Source organism: Malaclemys terrapin, chromosome 3 (assembly GCF_027887155.1).
Source record: "Malaclemys terrapin pileata isolate rMalTer1 chromosome 3, rMalTer1.hap1, whole genome shotgun sequence".
Classification (NCBI taxonomy): Eukaryota; Metazoa; Chordata; order Testudines; family Emydidae; genus Malaclemys; species Malaclemys terrapin.
The window spans coordinates 190,974,502-190,993,590 of NC_071507.1; the positions used below are offsets into that span (position 1 = coordinate 190,974,502).

Consider the following 19,089-nt stretch of genomic DNA (forward strand, 5'->3'; position numbering starts at 1 on the left):
TCTTTCCCAGGCCATTTCCTTATCAGGATGAAACTGAGACCTTTCCAAGTTTTTCATCAGAAGGAGAGAGACACACCCATCCCTGATTAACCAACAGCCTGATGACTAGGGCACTCAATCTAGGATATGGGATACCCAGCTTCGAGTCCTTGGTCTGAATCAGGCTCTGCCACCTTCTGGATGTGTAGCTCTAACCATATGGCTATTCAGGGGTGGGTCTTTCATGCTAGTTTTGACCAGAGTCCATCCTGAATGGGAGAAATCTTTACCAGCGAAAGTCTAATTGAAATTGGTATGTTCCTGCAAAAAGTTTCAATTTTGACAAATTGGCAATTCCTAACAAAAAACCTGTTTTGTTGAAAATGTCCTTGACTAGCTCTAGTACTGAACGTCCACAACTCTCACCGATCTCAGTGGTGGCTGAGGGCAAGTATCACCTCTCTGGGTCAGTACCAGAATGCTTAACCCTGAAGCTTGAGTGTGGCGGATGCCGAAGATGTTGTCATAGTGACATCCATCCCTGGTGTTTGATGAATAAATGACCTATTCTTCTTAGTGCTTTTACTGTGATATATGATGTTGTAATGTCTCCCTGGGAAAGATTTGGTTCTGTGGAGCAGCTTCCTTTTAGAAACCCTAGAAACTCCACCTAAGAAGGGAGAAAACAAACTTTTCATGCCATTGGTTAAAAGGGGAGAAACAACCAAAGAAATTAAAATACGGTTTGAGAGAGACAACCTAATTTAGTGGTCCGAGTGCTGGACTAGGAGCCTGGAACTCCTGAACTCATGTGTGCATGGCAGTAACCTCAGTTCTGCCATGCACACTCTCAATGACCTTGGGCAAGTTACTTAATCTCCATGTCCATTCCCCAGCTGTGAAGTGGGAGATTATGACGAAATCTACTTGACTGCAGTGCAGTCAGAGTTAATTAGCTGGATTTTAGTTAATTAGTGGCAGCCCTGTGTAACAAAGTATGATGATCAGTGACAGGAAGCTAATGGCTCTTGTCATCTTTTTTTGTCAGGTTCTATATCAAGAGTGTTAAAGAATTACAGTGACCATGCCTGCGATGGAGAATATGTCTCCCTGAGATGCCCTCACAGAACCACCATCAGCATCCAGTCGTCCTTTTATGGCCGAATTGTGCCAAGTCATCAGATGTGTCCCTCCCGATACCTACAGTCCTATGCAACTTTAATTAAGGAAGATGTTGCCTGTTCAGTTGGTACTTCCCTTCAGGTATTGCATGTTAAACTGCATCTCTTTAATTCTTGGTTTCATCTTTCCCAGGCCATGCAGCAGCTGTCTTGTGCTTGATGCCACTTAGATCTATGCTCTAAAAATTATCACGCTGGGTAACATTGGCCATTTGACACTGTGAGAGTAATTAACCATTGGAGCAGTTTACCAAGAGCTGTGGTAGACTCTTCATCATGGAAAATCTTTAAATCAGGGTCTGATGTTTTTCTAAAAGTTGTGCTGTAGTTCAAACCAGAATTGAGGGAAGTCCTGTGGTGTTACTCCAGAGGTCAGAGTAAATGATCGCAGTTGTTCCTTCTTGCTTTATAATCTATGAAATTGTTAATAAATAGTTTGTTCTTGCAGTGTAGACGGGACCGAATTATGTCTTATGGGATGTTCCTGAATTTTGCTACAGCCTTTGACTTTAGTGGTCCAGGAATGTGGCTAAAACACAAATATATTGCAAGACCAAACTCTGTTTTAACTGTTTTGGGGGATGGCCTACCTTTCACTTGGATCTCCCAACATGGTAGTTTTTCAGTGTAGACAGGACTTCCTGTAGGGTTAACTTACATTTTGTTTTAGGGTGTTTTATTTTAGTGACTTGAAATCCAGCTAGAATCTTTGGTTTGCTTTTTCTCCTGTACTCATAGGATCAAATTCTCAGCTGATGTAAATCATCAGAGATAACTGAATCATAAAGAGGAATTCTGCCCACGTGACAGTAGTTAATTTTAGTCACTCATTTATATGGAAGAAACCTATCACCAGTATCTTCTCTTTAAGGTTGTATGACTACCACAAAGAACCCTTTGTACGTTGAATAGGACTGGAAAATTCAGATGTGGAAACCTACACTGATTGATGTTATTGACTTCAGTGGGGACTACTCATGGGCATTACATTCAGTACATGCATCAGTCTTTCCAGGATCAGGGATTTGGATTGCAAGCTTTTGGGGGCAAAGACCTGCACTTTTATTCGTGTTAAGTGCCCTGCATATTTATGGCTATAAATCAATAAGAATTAGTAATAAATGTTACAGCAGAACAAGTGGTTTAAAGGAACGATGCATCTGTGCTGCAAGGAACCATTTTGTTCCAATCTGGCAAATGGCCAGTTTCCCCAGAGAGCTACTAATTGTGGCATCTCCTGCACCCAGGCACTTTTAGAGAAATTTACAGTTTATTTTAAAGAGCTGATCTGAGTGCTTTTGCTCCTACATGTCAGTGGTAAATGCTGACGATAAAGTGGTGGGGCAACATGTGCCCTGTAAAACACCGACATGCCGACAGACTTGCGGTTGCTCTTGTAACACTAATACTGCATATCAAATGGCTGGGACTCAGAGTCTCCTTCTATCATACCAGAATTTGCGGTAAAGAGAGGCTTTCCCATATGTGACATTGTAACAAGGGGGGCAACAGGCAGACATGCTGTGGGGGCAGGAGGATGTGGAGATTAAAGACAAAGGATTTTGGCTGAGGCCAACCCATCCTTCTTTTATTTATTTGTTGCCAAACAATGCTTTTCAAAATCTGCTCAATAAGTTGCATTTGCATGCACAATAGATACACACATGTATTTAGTCCAGTCCCTTATCTGCAAGCGGCATATTTAAGAAGCCTCCCCAGCATCTGGAATAGCGAGAGAAGAGGAGAGACATAGTGTTTAGTTTTTCATGCCGTGACTTTGCTTGCAGGAGCGATTTAATGACGATCTCGGGTGTTTGGCAGGGTTCTCATGGGATCATAGAAATGTAGGGCTGGAAGGGACCTTTAGAAGTCATCGAGTCCAGCTCCCTGCACTGAGGCAGCGCCAAATGAATCCAGACCATCCCTGACACGTGTTTCTCCAACCTGTTCTTAAAATCCTCCAGTGATGGGGATTCCACCTGTGACCCTGCACCCTGTGGGCTACACGCTGCCCTTTGATTTATGCAGTCAGGTTCCATTGGCATCCATGGTGCTTCTGAGAGCAGAAAGCGTCCCTCTGGGTTTTAGAATGAGAGCGGTGTGTGCTGTAGTCAGTCATGTAGTATGTGTGTGTGTGTGTAGCACTGAGTGGTTGATCCCTAGGTCAGTGGTTTTCAACTTTTTTCCAGACCCCTAAAAATTTTGAATGGAGGTGCAGACCTCTTTGGAAATCTTAGATATAGTCTGCCGACTCTTGGGTGAAAACCACTGTTCTATGGTAACAACCACCTTTCGCGACCCTGCGGACCCCCAGGGGTCAGCGGAGTACAGATTGAAAACCACTGCTTTAGAGGATGAGTTTACAAAGTGGCTGAGATTTAATTATTTCTATTTACCCATAAGAACATAAGAACAGCCATACTGGGGTCAGACCAATGGTTCATCTAGCCCAGTATGCTGTCTTCTGACAGTGGTCAGTGCCGGGTGCTTCAGAGGGAATGATGCTTGTATACTTAGAGCACTAGCCTGGGACTAAAGAGTCCTGACTTCAATTCCCTGCTCTGCCACAGACTTCCTGTGTGACCTTGGGCAAGTCACTTAGTCACGCTGTACCTCAGTTGCCCACCTGCAGAATGTGGGTAATAGCACTTTCTTACTTCACAGGGGTGTTGTGAGGAGAAATGGGTTAATGATTGTGAGGTGTTTGGATACTATGGAGGTGGAAACCATAGAAGTACTTTAGATAGATATCCTCCTTCAAACTGTGCTCCTTTCAGCCCTGTAGGGTGCCTTTTGAACCCTTCTCTCAACCTGGTCCTCATGCTGTCTTCCATGCTGCCCTCTATTCATGGAAAACGCTCTCTTCCTCACCTCATGCATTGGATGACTTCCATCCATTTCAGTCCCTGGATATCTTACAGCAAACCCACCGGAAGTGCTGACTACCTGGGTTTTTAAACTCAGTTGTACAGAGAGTATAGATGGGGCCATTGTGTATGCATCCTGTTTGATAGTAATTAAAAAAAATCAGCTAAACCTTCACAATTAAATCACTAGATCTAATCAAGCCCAGATTGCAGAAATCTGTCTCTCTGGAAGAGAGGAGCTTTGGGAGTTAACATCCTTCAATACAAGGGAATCCCTTTGTATTGAGGAGTTACATTTAATTCCCATTTAAAGGAGCCCCACTATCAAGAAGTACAGTTCGGAAGCCTTTTCTGTGATAAAAGGGAAAAGGCTGAGGTTGATTACACTGAGATTTACCACTGTTAATCCAGGCCTCCAGCCTAGTCCTTGGGGTCAAGTGCCAGAATCCCTTGCTATTGGCACTTGTTTTCATTTGAAACAAAATGTATGCCACATGGGAATGCCTGTCTGAAACATTATGTCAGTGACCCGAAGCTACAGAGTTCTGTTATTCTAACATAGTGAAGTCAGATTCGATGTGAGATTTCCAAATGCATAAAGACTTTGAATGGCAAGCCATAAAGGGCCATTCATACTAGGCTTTCCGTCTCAAAGTGAAGTGACTGGGTCTCTACTTAGCTGCTGGGCCAAAATGTATGAATGGGGTAGGTCAAAGAACAGATTAAAGTTGTGTAGAAAATCAGACACTATTTGTCTGTTCTCAGATTTGCGGGATTTTAATACCAGTAGTTTGAGGTTCATTGCAGTACCATCTGGAGGAAAATCAGAAAAGCTTCTATCATTTTTCTTGAAGCAGCTGTTGCATTTTTCAGATATTGCAGTGTGGAAAATGACCACCCATTCCTTCCCCCTTTGGGCCAACTCTGGACCTATTTGACTCTGTGGCAGTGGCCAGTACAGTAGTGGTGCAAGCCAACCACTAACACTGGCCTGTATTCTGTCGCTTCTGAAATTCCACGTAGATTATTCCTGATAGGGAGATAAGAAATCAGTGTCCCGATGCTAGTCAGGAATGTACTCAGGCACTATGGTGATGGGTGGAGAATATGAACATATGCAACATCTCTTCCTTGGCTCTGCAGGGGACCCAGGCAGTTGGAACTATCAAGTTTTGCAGGGGGACAAAAGTATGATGCAACAGCTGTGTCCTATTTATTGTGCCTCCTGGCCATCTCTTTTCCTGCTTATGAGTAAGTGGAAGAGGCAGTCAGAATCCTGAAACATTAAGCGTCAGAGTATTAAATATAAATGTCTAAATTGTCCCCACAGAATACATACCTCTGATCACCAATAGTAATTGTGTGCACTAAATGCAAAGTTCTGTGGTTGGAAGAGGTATTTTCCTCTTTTGCACACACAGATTTTTTTTTTTGGATTGGTGGCTGAACCGAAAAAAAAAAATGTATTTTGGGTCAACCTGTAATTGGGTCAAACAGCAATTTTTTTTGTTTTTTTTCTTGATGAAACAAAAAACCTAAATATTTCATTTCTGATTGATTGAGTAAACATTTAATTTCCTCCAAAATAGAACGTTTTGTTTAATTTTTGAGTGTTTTTTATCTTTTTTTGTGTTAAATCTAGATAAACTTCAAAACCAAATGTTGTTTTGAAACAAAAAGTCAAAATGTTTCATTTAGAAAATGTTGAATTGAAACATTTCAACTTTTGGGGATTTCCCCTCCTCCCCAATTTTTTCCAGACAAAACTATTAGCTGAATTCTTCCTGAATTTGTGAACAGTTTTGGTAAATCGAAATTGCATTTTTCAGCAAATAAAGTATTCGCCCCCCCCAAATTTTTTGCCCAGCTCTAGTCTTGAGTGATGGGTTTCCTATGCCCATATTTTGCTTCGACAATATAGGTATCTATGTAACCCACTGGTGAATTCATGTTATGTGGCTCCTTCTGCCCAATCAACATAGGATGTGAGTCAGTTACAATCTCCTGCTAGGGAGTCTGGCTCTTTAGATCAAGCTGTAATGACTCCTGGTTCTGTAGTTCCGTGGTTCAAACCTGAGTGTTGACCAAGATACCAGCCATCAGTCACACCTATTTCTGAACCTTTGGCCATAACTGTTCCTTAATTTTATGTCCACCATTGAAATGTAGCTGCCAAGTTCTAGGTCACTCTTCTCGTGACAGTTTTGCAGATTTCTGGACTAGATTCTGGACAGCTGGTGTAGAGGGTGGTATTACTTATTCCTCCTTGAACCACTAATGCAGTGCTCACCTGAGGGATTAGTGGCCAATGTGAAGAGCATCCAGTGTTACTGCTGCCCTCTACATATGTGACAGCTGCCACACCAGTGACTGAACAAAGGACCTCCATGAACTGTTACTACTTCCGGCATAGAGGAGCCCCTGTTACACAGACCTACCGCTGGTAAAGGAGGAGCAACTTTAAAACCCACCATAGCTCCACAAGTTTCCTTAGAGGGCTGCCATGTCAGTGCAGGTTCTGGCCAGTCTCCAAGACCTTCATGCCCTCAGGGTGCCTTTCAGCCCGAGCCTCTTTCTGGGTTTTGCTGGTCCTTTCTGACTCCTGTTGTGTTGTCTTAGAAGATGGAATAAGTGGGCCCAGGTAGCAACATGATCTGTCACGATACCACAGTAAACAGTCAATATGGTTCAGGGTTTTAAAGTCTCGGCCTGCTTCATTTCATGGCAAACAGATCATTAAACATCTTTTAACCCTTCAATTATAGGTACAGGAAGAAAGAAATACAGTTAAAGCATTTGAAATGTAAATATTAAGCAAAGTTTTCATTTTAATAATATCCCTTATTCCCTTTCCCTTTAGCGGGAGAGAGTTTTTTAAAAGGAAAATAACCCTGGCTGCTGGTCTTTTAGATGGGATTAAAGATGGTAATAACTGTCCATTTGGGGGCAGAAAAGAGAAGTTAGCTGAGATGGGCTGAAGCTGTTATTGTTGCTGTAGTTGTTCCTAGATAACAAGACAAACACACAAAAGGGGAGAGAAAAGAAGAGCAAAGATAGAAGATGCAGCTTCTGTCTCTGGTTCTGACTCTTACTGGCAACTGGAGAAACACAGGCCCAGCACACAGTCTTATCAGCCACTCTGGCAAACTTATACCAGCATTAGGCTGGTTAGGGCATTGCTTTCCTCTTTCTGGCCACAGGCTTACAGCAGTGTTGTAAAAGAGACAGTCTTGGCCCGCTAATCCAGACTCTTAGTAGACAGAAGGTAAAATTTAAGGAGAGGGTTAGGAAAGGGAAGAAATAAGCTGGGGAAGGAAAAGCATACCCAGGGGAGGAGAGGAGAAGTGGAGACAAAGTTTCTTATCCCAGATGGTGTTCAGAATTTAGCCAAAGTTGATGGAGGTGGTGATATCATCTGGTTCAGTCTGGGCACGACATCTCTCAGAATTAGGACAACAAAGGTGTAGTGGTACAACAGTGGACCCTGGCTTTCCAGGAGATGGTAGGGGTGATGATCATGATTGTGAAGCTTGCTCTTTCCTGTCCATCTGTCTCCCAGCCAGCAGTGGTTAGTTTTATTCTTCCCCACAAAGTCTTCTCTTTTAAGTACCCCAAAAGGAACGATGGGTGTAAGAGCCCATATCTCATTATATTGTTCACCAGTTAGGTTTAATTTCTGATTCACCAATATTGGTCAATTGACTTCCAGTTCCACACTCCTCTTGTTTACCAGAGAATGATCTTAACACAGTCCTTGAGATATATCAGCTGGTTCTTTGTTTGGACTAATTTGGTCATTGTCTCCCTTTCGCATTTTTTCCCATCCCCACATTTATGGTTATAGGTTATTGTGACATTTTATGAACTTCTCACAGTGGAGGTCATGGTTAGGATAAATTCATAGGCTCAGTTATTACAATATTCTCCACACTGTAAGTGATGGAGTGTGGCCACTATGCACCAATGCTTCCCATAATGGAAGTTCCCCCATCAGGGACATCTGCCATGGTTTGTGGCCAAGTATCTGTTTCCAGATTCTGTTAGTGGCGGGAAAGAACTTCAGCCTCCTTCAGCAATCTCAGGTGAATTGACCGATGGCCCATTTTTGTTCAGAACCATTTTCAGATTAGTTTGGGAGATTTCAGATGAAAGTAAATAGTGATGGGATTTTGTGGGAAAAGGGGCTGTGAGTTGTGAGTCTATGGAGGCAGAAGAGGGACACAAGCACAGCTATGTAAGGGCTTTGCCTTCATTAAAAAATGGCTGTGTCCTCACTTCATTCATTCAGATACCTCCAGTAATAAATATTTACAAGGTAAATTGTAAGCTCCTGGAGGCGGAGACTGTATCATTGTATTTGTCTCTATAGCTCTTAGCACAACAGCACCTCAAAGCTGACTCAGGCCTTTGGCTACTACTATTTATGAATAAAATGAGTTCATTAAAATATAACCTTCTCTCCCCTACTATAGCATGCAAAAACAATTCTAGCCATGTGAGTGTATGTGTTTGTATGTCTGTGTATTAGACTGGAGCCAAAACAAAAGTCCTGGAGCTGAACACTCCCAGATTATGGGAAAGTTCAGGTCTGGATCCAAAGTTTGCAGTTTTGGTCCATTGTGTGTGTTATATAAAATATCAATGTTTATGCATAGGCACACATTAGTCTTTACACTAGCACAGAAGGAGCAATATAACTGCTGTAAGTTTGTGTGGCCCAATCAGAAACAAATATGTGTAATTAAAAAAGCCCCATAAAAGTTTTGGCTAAGCCCAAAATGCGTGGGCTTGCAAAATATGTGAGATAGATTTAAAGTAAAATACACAACGAGAAGAGTCAGAGGATGAAGCTTGAAATGATATGGGATTCTTGATACATTTATAAATCTTTCGGTAACTCCATGTTCCTGAATCAACATTCCTGATGTTATTAATTTACAGCATTAAACATAACTCCAGGCTTGTGTGGAAGAGAGTTTACAATGTGTGACATCGCTTGTTATCGTATACCCTAGATTATGCCTCATGCCAAGTTGTTATCTGCAACATCCTCCTATTAACAAGGTGACCGAGAATAAAAACCTTGTTATCAGGAAAATAAAAGGCACTATAGAGGTGTTGCGTTTTTGCTTCTACACATTTGTCAAGTAGAATGCAGGCTAAATTCTGCCCTCAGACATGCATGCATGAAACCAAGGGGAACTGCACCTCGGGGGGGGGGCAAAATTCAGCCTTGTGAATTATTTGCCTGAAAAGAAAACCATGTGCTCTCGAGATGAATCATGCTTCTCTCATTAGAAACATTAGTTCGCTTTTTGGGGAAAGAACACTTGGCATTTCTTCTGTGTTTAGTTTGTGTCTATTTCACCTCTCCCAAGGATGATCAGGGACATGGATCACGAAGGCTGCTGAGGTGGTATTTCCTTTTGTCCTTTACGTGAGATACATGACACTTTCTCTGTCATCATATCCTGCTGCTGTTCTACCAGAGTGGGAGGCAGTCATACAAAAGGGAGTGGATTCCTGGCATTTTAACCACAGAATTCTCTGAGATGTTGTTTCCCTTCACTGGCAAGGTTTTAATAATATGAAGCAAGGGCAGTGATCTGACTCTTCTGGTGATGGGAAGATCAGCTAAGCTTTTCAGCAGCCGCACAGCTTCTGAACCAGGAGGCAAATGTTGATCATAGGGTGATGGGGATGGAAGCTGTTTTTCCCAAACATTTTTCCATGAGCCTCGGAGAAAGTGAAATGGGGAGTGAAAACAAATGTAATTCAAGTGACCCAAATTTCCTAGCGAGCCGAGCGCTGTGACTCTTGTATTAGGCTCCTCTGCTGCCATCGTCTTCATCTGAAGAAGTTTATTATAATTATTATTTTTATGTTACATTAGTACCTGGAGGCCTCAACAGAGATCGGGACCCCATTGTGCTAGGTGCAGTACAAACACATAATAAGAGCCGGTCCCTGAAGCTGGGACAGTCTAAACACAGAATCCAAAGGGAGCGAGGGAAACAAAGGCACAGAAAGGGGAAGTGACTTGCACAAAGCTGCACAGCGGGTCAGCACTAGAGCTGGGAGTAGAACCCGGAGCTACTCCGTCCCAGTCATGTGACCACTGGACCAATCTGCATCTTGGTATAATGTGTTAATTTGTTAGTGGTTTATGTGCTGTTTCCGTGAAGGGTTTCTATTTCAGCCTCTGAACATACAGAAATCTTCAGTGAGCTTTAATGTTCCAGGGTTTTAAAAGTGCTGTGAAGCAGCACTTAAAAACACATGATGCTAGCGGCTTTACAAAGGCTAATATCATGATCAATGAGTATATGCTCTGAAGAAGTTACAATAATCTCCAAACTCAGCCTAAAATCACAGAACTGATGCAATTTATCGCATGTACAGTGCCCAGGCTGCATTGTGTTGGGAATGTAAGTATAGCTCCCCCACAATGTATATAACATGTTAAATATTTGTAAGTGGCAAAAATGTTTGATACTACCTCTGTGCAGAAGCAGTGGTGAATATCTGCCTATTTAGTCTCTGAATTGCCTTATCCGTGAAATCTTTAGCTTCACTGAAATCGCTCTTCAAAGCAGTCTGATTGCATACCACAAGGTGATGGATCATTTGTGTCTCCAGTTTCTATTTCGACCACCCCGCCAGCTGGTGCAAGATTGTTCCCCAGAATACATGCATTAGTACGTTGTCCAGTCGAGGTGTAAGAGTTCCAAGTGCTGGGGCATCCATCACTCCCATGGGAAAGTGTTTGACAGCATCATGGGTCACTGCTGTGCATTTTAAACATTCCCTTCCTGTAAACCCATGACTCCTAAATTATATTCTCATTTATATTTTCATCAGTAATATGTCTTCTTCCTTTGAAGATGATACCTTTAATACAGATTGTTATTGAGTTCCTCACCCTTAATTAATGCCAAGTCAATATAAGTCAGTATTTGTAAGTCAGTATTTATAGTAGATGTTTATCAATCCATTCCCCTACAACCTGCCAAACATATTCCTTCTTGAGTGCTTCACATCTGAATTAATACCTGGGGATTCATTCCATCTTAATCTTGCTCCCAGGCCATGTTAATTTCACCCTGGTATGTTTAGACAGCATGTGACAGAAAGGTGCATGCCCATACATGTTCTAGGCCAGTACAGCATAACATTGCCGTTTACTTAGATGGTAAGTAAGTCAATCTGTACATTTACGTAGATTGTAAACTCTTTGGAGCAGGAACTACTTTCTGTTTTATGTGTACAATGCCTAGCACAATAGGTCTCTGATTCCTGATAGCGGTCTACAGCTGCTATCGCTATACAATAATAAGTAATAATAATGATGGGCTACCAGTCACATGGCAAGTTGAGTTGGTGCATGATACAGAGGTCTGATTATAGCAGTTGCTTGATATTGCCTCAGACAGGCACCTCATGTCCAATCTACGGTGATAGTGCTTCCTTGATTAGTCCTCCTTTTCTTGCTCCTATCTGTAATTTGTTCTACTTTCCCACACAACTCCTATCAAAATCCTCTGACTCTATGAACCTCACTGATTTGCATTAAGATCTGGGAGGTCCTTTGTAATGACCATTATTTCTTTATGTGCATTGTTCAGGATTATTTTTAAAAATATTTCTTTTAAATCTGAAACTTTTGTTTGAATTACAATTGTAAAAAAATATTAGCATGTTATGATTTTACAATAATGTATAAATTCATACAAAAAAATCAACAATATTTAAAATAGTATGAAACCCAATTGTAAGAATAACCCAAATGAAATAATCGATTCTCCCGACCATTTAAGAGAGGGAACCTGGATACTCCATGCTTTGTATCATGGGTAATGCAGACAGAATAAAGGCTGTGTCATTTGTTACTTTTAATTGCAAATCCTGTGGCCTAGCTAGGTAGATGACTGGAAAATGTGTTGGTGCAGCTATGTGTAACTCCACTGACTTCAGTGGGGTTACACCCACTTACACCAGGACTGAATTTGGCCCAATAAACCCTGTATAACTATAGAATAAGATTCCAGGATTGTCACTCTGAAGCCTAGAACTTTGGCTGAATCAGTGTGAAGTGATGGAAACAGCTACAAGCATAGCTGAGAGCACTTTTTGTTCAGAATATCACAAGTTTGAATTGTCACTGGGATTCTCGGTCTGTTACCATGCAATTTTTAAGTTCTCAGCCATTTTCAGCTTTTTTACACTTTACTACGAGTTACATCCGTACGACAGCACAGGCTTTCACCTAGTATATATTTTAAGATACTGATGCACTGTGTAATACTCCTGTTAAATATTTATGCCTGTCTTCATGATGAATGCACATATCTCTAATTTAAAGAATGCATCTAACTCTTTTGATTGCTGTGTCTCAATGCCATACTACTTGAAACATCATTTAGTGTGGGCCTTCCCTGTTGTTTCACACTTGGCAGGAGTGATGCATGTTTTAGCGCAGTGGTTTTCAAACTGCGGGTTGTGACCCCGTACTGGGTCGCGGAATATAAGACACTGGGTTGTGGTGGCTTGGGTCAGCACCGCCGACCGGGCTGTTAAAAGTCCAGTCAGCAGTGCTGCCCGGCTCAGGCAGGCTAGTCCCTACCTGTTCTGACAGTGTGCTGTGCCCCGGAAGCGGCCAGCAGCAGGTCTGGCTCCTAGGCAGGGGAGCCACAGGGCTCTGCGCGCTGCCCCTGCCCTGAGCACCAGCTCGGCACTCCCGGCCAATGGGACCTGGGGTGGGGGCGGTCCCTGCGGGCGAGAACCGCGTGGAGCATCCTGCACGCCTCTGCCTAGGAGCCGGACCTGCTTCTGGCTGCTTCCGGGGCGCAGCACAGTCGCAGTGCCAGGACAGGGAGGAACCCTGCTTTAGCACCCCTGCTGGGCCGCTGATTGGGAGCAGCCCGAGGTAAGCCCGCGCCCCAACCCCCTGCCCCAGCCCTGAGCCCCCCCCAACCCAGAGCCTCCTCCTGCAGCCAAAATCCCTCATCCCCACCCCCAGCCCAGAGCCCTGACCCCATCCCGGAGCCCAATCCCCTGCCCCAGTCCTGAGTCCCCTCCCACATCCTGAACCCCTCATTCCTAGCCCCACCCCACAGCCCTCACCCCCACACCCCAACCCTCTGTCCCAGCCCTGAGCCTTCTCCCACACCCCAAACCCCTCATCCTCAGCTCCGTTGGGTCGCGGGCATTAACAATTTTCTTGAACTGGTTGCCTGAAAAAAAGTTTGAAAACCATTGTTCTAGACTAGAGTCATCCTTGTGCCTCTCTGATGATGGATGTTATAAATAGAGCAGCCCTGGGGTGAAATCCTGGCCCCATTGAAGTCAATGGGAGTTTTACCATTGACTTCAGTGGGGTCAGGATGTCACCCTGGGTGTATTAGCTCCATTGACTGCAATGGAATTAAAACAGGAATAGGTTTGCCATGAGGTGTTAAACTCAGTGGTGGTGTATGTAAAATGAATGATGCTCAAGGCAAGTAATTCTTGGTGAATATCACAAAGAGATAAAAAAGTATGTATGTGTAGAGGGTGGGTTTTTAAAACACCTTCTTGCAGTGACCCAATTGAGTTTTTTTTTTTTTAAACTTTGATTTCATTTAATAAGGAACCCCTTCCTCCTCCTCCCCCAGTAGAGAACACAATGAAGTTTATCAAGTGTGTAGCTTCTCAGTACCCATGGAAAGACCTGATTTTGATCTTGCAGCAGCTCTCACATTAAGAGCTGGGTCATTGGAGCGAGATTAATCAGAGGCATAAATCACAGCGGTCAGATTGGTGTTTGTTTTGCTTAAATTCACCTGGCTTTCTTTCCTTCTTATCTCCCCTAAATCTCCTGGCTTCTCAACTCAATCATGGAGCAGAGAATGGAATGGATTTAAACTGCCATGACTTCCCTTGTGGGCTCTGACTGTCAGCCCTGAGGCTTGATTTACCGCTGGAACCCCGTTATAAAATGGCACAAGACAATTAAGGAGTCTTTCCTCCCCGTCTGCGCCAGACAAGGATTCCGTCTCCTCCCCAGTTAGTGTGATTTTTATAATACAATGTGACTTTATTTTGTACTAGCTGAGGGGCCCACCAGACTATGATTATGTCAGAGTCATGGTTAATTCTGCATGTGAATTCTATACATGTCCAGACTGTTCAAGGGTATTTTTCTCATTTTGTTGTTGCACCTTTCCACCTCCTCAGCAGTGATTTGTTATTCTCAGCTCACAGTGACTGGGAGCGAATCAAGTAGGAAGTAGCACGAGAGAATAAACAGAAAGCTTTCTTTGTTCAACATAATTTGTTGCCATCTGTGACTTTGCAAAGGAAATTGACGCTCAGTAGATTAATAAACAATAAACAAATTGCCTCCCTGGTAAGAAAGTCCCATGACATGTCAGTTGATCACCCACTGACTGATTTGAAAAGTCAGCACCACTTTTGACACACTTATAACCTTTTTGTCTAGTGTAGGGAAAATGTAGATGAGGATAGCAGGGGAAAGATTTTCAGTGGTACATGTGGAAAGACAAAATTTTTGTTAAGATCACATCCATCATACAGAATGCATCCAAGATATATTATAGAGTTCAAAGATAAATTCCAGTTAAAGAAAAGTTAATGTAAGAGCGGGTCTACATGTTTAATGCAAAAACTTTTAAAATCAAGAATGGGTTTTTGTGGCATGATTTGCATTTCTCCCTTTTTTATTAAATGCTCCATTACTTTTATTGATAATTTTATTAAAAAGATTGCAATAATTATAAACATTTTTTATTTAGCAAAGCCCAGGTTTTAGACAGAAAATTTGAATAATGATTTTGATAAAATTTTCAGCATTTTTTTTGCCAAAATGCCCATTTTAAACCACACAACATAAAAATAATTTAAAAATTTTGAATATTTTCATGAAATAATTTCTCCCTTTTTTTGATCAGCTCTACTTAATGTTGAAGTTGCACAGTTAGATATTCAAAAAGTTTTCACACTCAACCTTAACTTTGCCCCTAGCATTCCAGTACAATCTTGCAATTGCATGGTTAATTTCTCCTATGCCCTTTGATACACCAGTATGTAGCATGCTCTAGTGCAGTGTACTACTCTGTATGCCAGACAAAGAGAACCAGGAAGTCATTTATGCGAAAAATATGCAGTAAGTGGTACATACTGGAGATTAGTGTATAACAAGGCAAAGGAATAATGAACATTTGTTGGCATGTAAAGACCACCTACGTTCATAGTTAGCTTAGCTTAGTGGTTAGCTGCCTCACTCTCTGCACTGTGCCTAGGGAAAGCTGTGTGGGTACTGGTTGCACATAGAAGGTGGGGTTTTCAAAAGTGCTCCATGTTAATTTAACTTAGTCCCACTGAAATCATTGGTAGTTTCCCATTGGTTTCAATGGGAGTAGTTAGGTCAATGCTGAGTACTTTTGAAAATCCCACCTAGATTGTATAGAACGTGGCTACTGACTAATGTGTGCATTTTCAACGTAGTGAAACACAGAGTTTTCATGCCTTAGTTAAATAACTTGCTATCCCCAAACTCTCCTAAGCACCTCATCTTAATGCATCCTATTTCCATTCAGCTCCCAGATTTTTCATCTGTAGATCTCTATATTGAAAAGATCACAAGTATGCTCTTTGTTCACTTTGCCCTCAAAAATGGCTGAAATGTCTTGGTTTAAACTTTAAAATAAATCAACAAAACTTCAAGCAGAGACAAAGCCTGGCAAATGTCAGCCAGAAAGGTGAAAACTTCTGAAGTATCTGAACAACCAAAAATATTGGGGTTTAGAATGGAACCTGCTATGTAACCTAAACTGGAGCAGCCATTGCTGTGCCTGTTATAAATATGGGAGATGGAGAGATGAAGGGGTGTTGGCTAGGGAGGAAATATATTATTTTCAGCTGAGATTTGAAAATAGATGGAGAATCACTGAGATAGTGAGAAAGTTAGTCTGAATGGTAGAAGCTTCAGAGAAGAAAGTGTCGGCATGGGAGGTACAGTGGTGGGATTATGGAAAGGGACAAAAAGCAGGTCCATGTGAGAGGAGGGAACAGAAAAAGGAGTGGAGAGAGGCTGGGAGAGTTTCTGAGACACAGTTTGCCGAAGTCGCCTTGTAAGTGAAAATTAATCAGGTTGGGAATGGAATTCATAGCTCTGTTAAGCAGGGACTTAACGATGCCAATGAATTATCTCACTCTGTGGTCTCAGTCAAAATGCTCTGACAGGTTCATGTGTGTCAGACAAACATTATGGTAATTTTAGAGCTTTAAGGGGCTCCACAGAAGTATGTAAATACCACCTAAGTCATCTAGCTGAACATAAAACTTAATTACTGCCCCACTTACTGCCCCCTCCCCTTTCTGCTTTAAAGGATCATAGGGATAAAAATCATTAATCTTTCTTAATGAAGCCATTTTCTATCAGGAGACAGAATGTCTTTCCCCTGTGGATTTTAAGATGGAGTTTTATAAGGGGTCTTATGAATGGAGAAGTGTATGAAGGTAATTCAAAGAACATGAGAAATGGGAGAACCCATCAGGCTCCCAAGCCCTGCGTGAGTTTAGCTAAATTGAAACCACTGGAAGGGGGGAAAAGTGAGTCCCATTCAAAACTAAGTCGGCTGAGTAATACTCCTACCACCTCTACTGCTAGTGATTAGAATGACAATTGCTGCACCTTTTCTGTAACTAAGGGCTGGTCTACGCTGGCGGCGGGGGGGATCGATCCAAGACACGCAACTTCAGCTATGCGAATAGCGTAGCTGAAGTCGAAGTATCTTGGATCGAATTACCTGGGGTCCAGACGGCGCAGGATCAATGGCCGCGGCTCCCCCATCGACTGCGCTACTGCCGCTTGCTCTAGTGGAGTTCCGGAGTCGACGGTGAGCACGTTCGGGGATCGATATATCGCGTCTTAACAAGACATGATATATCGATCCTGGATAAATCGATTGCTACCCGCCGATACGGCGGGTAGTGAAGACGTACCCTAATAAAAGAAGGCATTTAAAAGTATGCGGTCCAAATCCTGACCACACGGTGAAATCAACGGTGAGATTGTCAATAGCTTCCGTCAGACTGGGATTTGTCCTGTATATTTCATGATCTGGTACTCACTGTGGCAACGCCAATCCTCTCTCCTGAACTATCTGTCTCTCAGACCTTGTCCGCACACAAAGTTACACCATTTTGATGAAAGGTGTGTTTTTAAATCTCTTTAGTTAAATCAGTGTAAAACCCTCCATTTTTTTGCCTGATTAAGCTAAATTGACAAAATCCATTCTTAAAGCAAAATCTACCCAGGGCTTAACTAAATTGGTATAAAAACAAACCTTAATTTAACACAGTGCAAGTTTTGTGTGTAGATGAGATTTTTAAAAGCACTTAAGTGGCTTAGGAGTCCTATTTTTAAAAGTGACTGAGGAGCTCCTAGGTGCTAAAATTTTACCCAAGGCCTCAATCTTTCCTAAAATTTCCAGTGTTGTGCTTGCTTCCCTCTCTTTCACACTCATTTGCTTAAATCTCAGATGTCTGCATTATGATCTAATTTGGGCTGCTAGCTAGCATTTCAGCCATGCCATCCATTGGAATCCCCCACAGCCCCTGTGGTGCAATGTTGCCATTCAGTCTGCTTTGTTTGCACTCAGTCGGCCAGGTCCTCAGCTGGTATCTATCAGTGTCACTCCACTGAGGCAAATGAAGCTATGCCGAGTTAAGCTAGCTGGGGATCTGGCCCGTCATTGTGAGCTTTCTAAGGTACAAGCAGTACCACAATAATAAGTCTAAGTGAACAACTGATTTTAGGGGGGTCGTTTGCAAGAATTTGCATGGATATGGCATGAAAAATAATCTGAAATACAGATTTTCGATAGGGGAAGATAATTGGATTCCCTTTTCTTATCTAACAAACACCCTGATCCATTCATTTCATTATCTGGTTGGCTTGTGCCTGGAACGCTGTTATGTGGGAACTTGGGTATGTAAAGTGGTTGTGGTGAATTTGTGGTACTTTGTAATATAGTAGTGCCTAGAGCTCCTAACTGAGGTCAGGGCCCCATTGGGACAAATACATTTTTGGGTTAATGTTGTAGCATTAGGCTGAACTTGGCCATTGTTGTTGGACTGTGTGTGCACTGAACAAGGCTGGGAAGAGTCCCTGGAATTCCAGGGCACTGAGAATTGGCGGCCTCTTCAGTGCAATCTCATCATACTGTTCAGTGAGGCCAAGATCACACTGCTGCTCTGAAGCCTTTCTCCATTCAGTGCACTCTGATAGGTACTAAAGTGCTTCTATTTTTCTGTTTGTTTTTTGTATGTGTGCCCTTGTCCGTGTAGAAAATGCTGGATGAGTGCCAGGACAGACGGAGCTGCCAGTTCCTTGTCAATAGCCGGCTGTTTGGTCTAGATCCGTGCCCTGGAACCGGCAAATACCTCATCGTATGGTACAAGTGCAGGCCAAGTAAGTATCTCTCCAGTGAGTCTGGTTGCTTTTGTAAGATCAAAGTAATCCCTAGCTTAAGCTTTTGCAGTGAGGCTTCCTAGCATTCTCTTTTGTGGGGATTTTCACTACCTTCCGCCTTTATTTTCAATGTAACATAAACCATTTGGGTACAGAAGAGCCCTCTCCCTGCTCTCTCAAGGCATTGCTGTTAGACTTTTTCCTTCTCATTGGCAGTCTGCAGTAAGGATTGTATTTGCAGGTGCCAGAGAAAGCTCTTGCCAACATTCAGCTTATGCCCTGCCCTGGTAACATTGTCTTCCTTGGGTGGACTGCTCCCACTTTGTACTGCAGAGGTTTCCACTCTGCGCTGACTAGATGCAAGGCTGCACTTCAGAAGCCATTAGTACAACACAAATTGACAGTGTGACAACAATCCATGTGGCCCAAACTTTCAAAAGTTGTGTGCCTAAAGTTAAGCACCCAAATAAATGGCCAGATGGGAACTGTGTCTGCCCAGCATCTCTGAAATATGGACCACTTTTTTAGGTGCCTAACTCTAGGTACCCAAGTTTGAAAATGTTGGCCTATAACTTATTTTGTATAG

General features: G+C 42.5%; 1 protein-coding gene across 2 annotated transcripts in view; it reads left to right on the forward strand.

Moving 5' to 3' along the window:
• Positions 1-19,089, forward strand: part of EVA1A (eva-1 homolog A, regulator of programmed cell death) — a 313,292-nt gene that overhangs the window by 118,099 nt on the left and 176,104 nt on the right. For both annotated transcript variants that reach the window (XM_054024335.1, XM_054024336.1), the window contains exons 2-3: positions 1,028-1,242; positions 18,380-18,503. In XM_054024335.1, the coding sequence (XP_053880310.1) occupies positions 1,028-1,242; positions 18,380-18,503 (339 nt within the window). The remainder of the gene's footprint in view (positions 1-1,027; positions 1,243-18,379; positions 18,504-19,089) is intronic.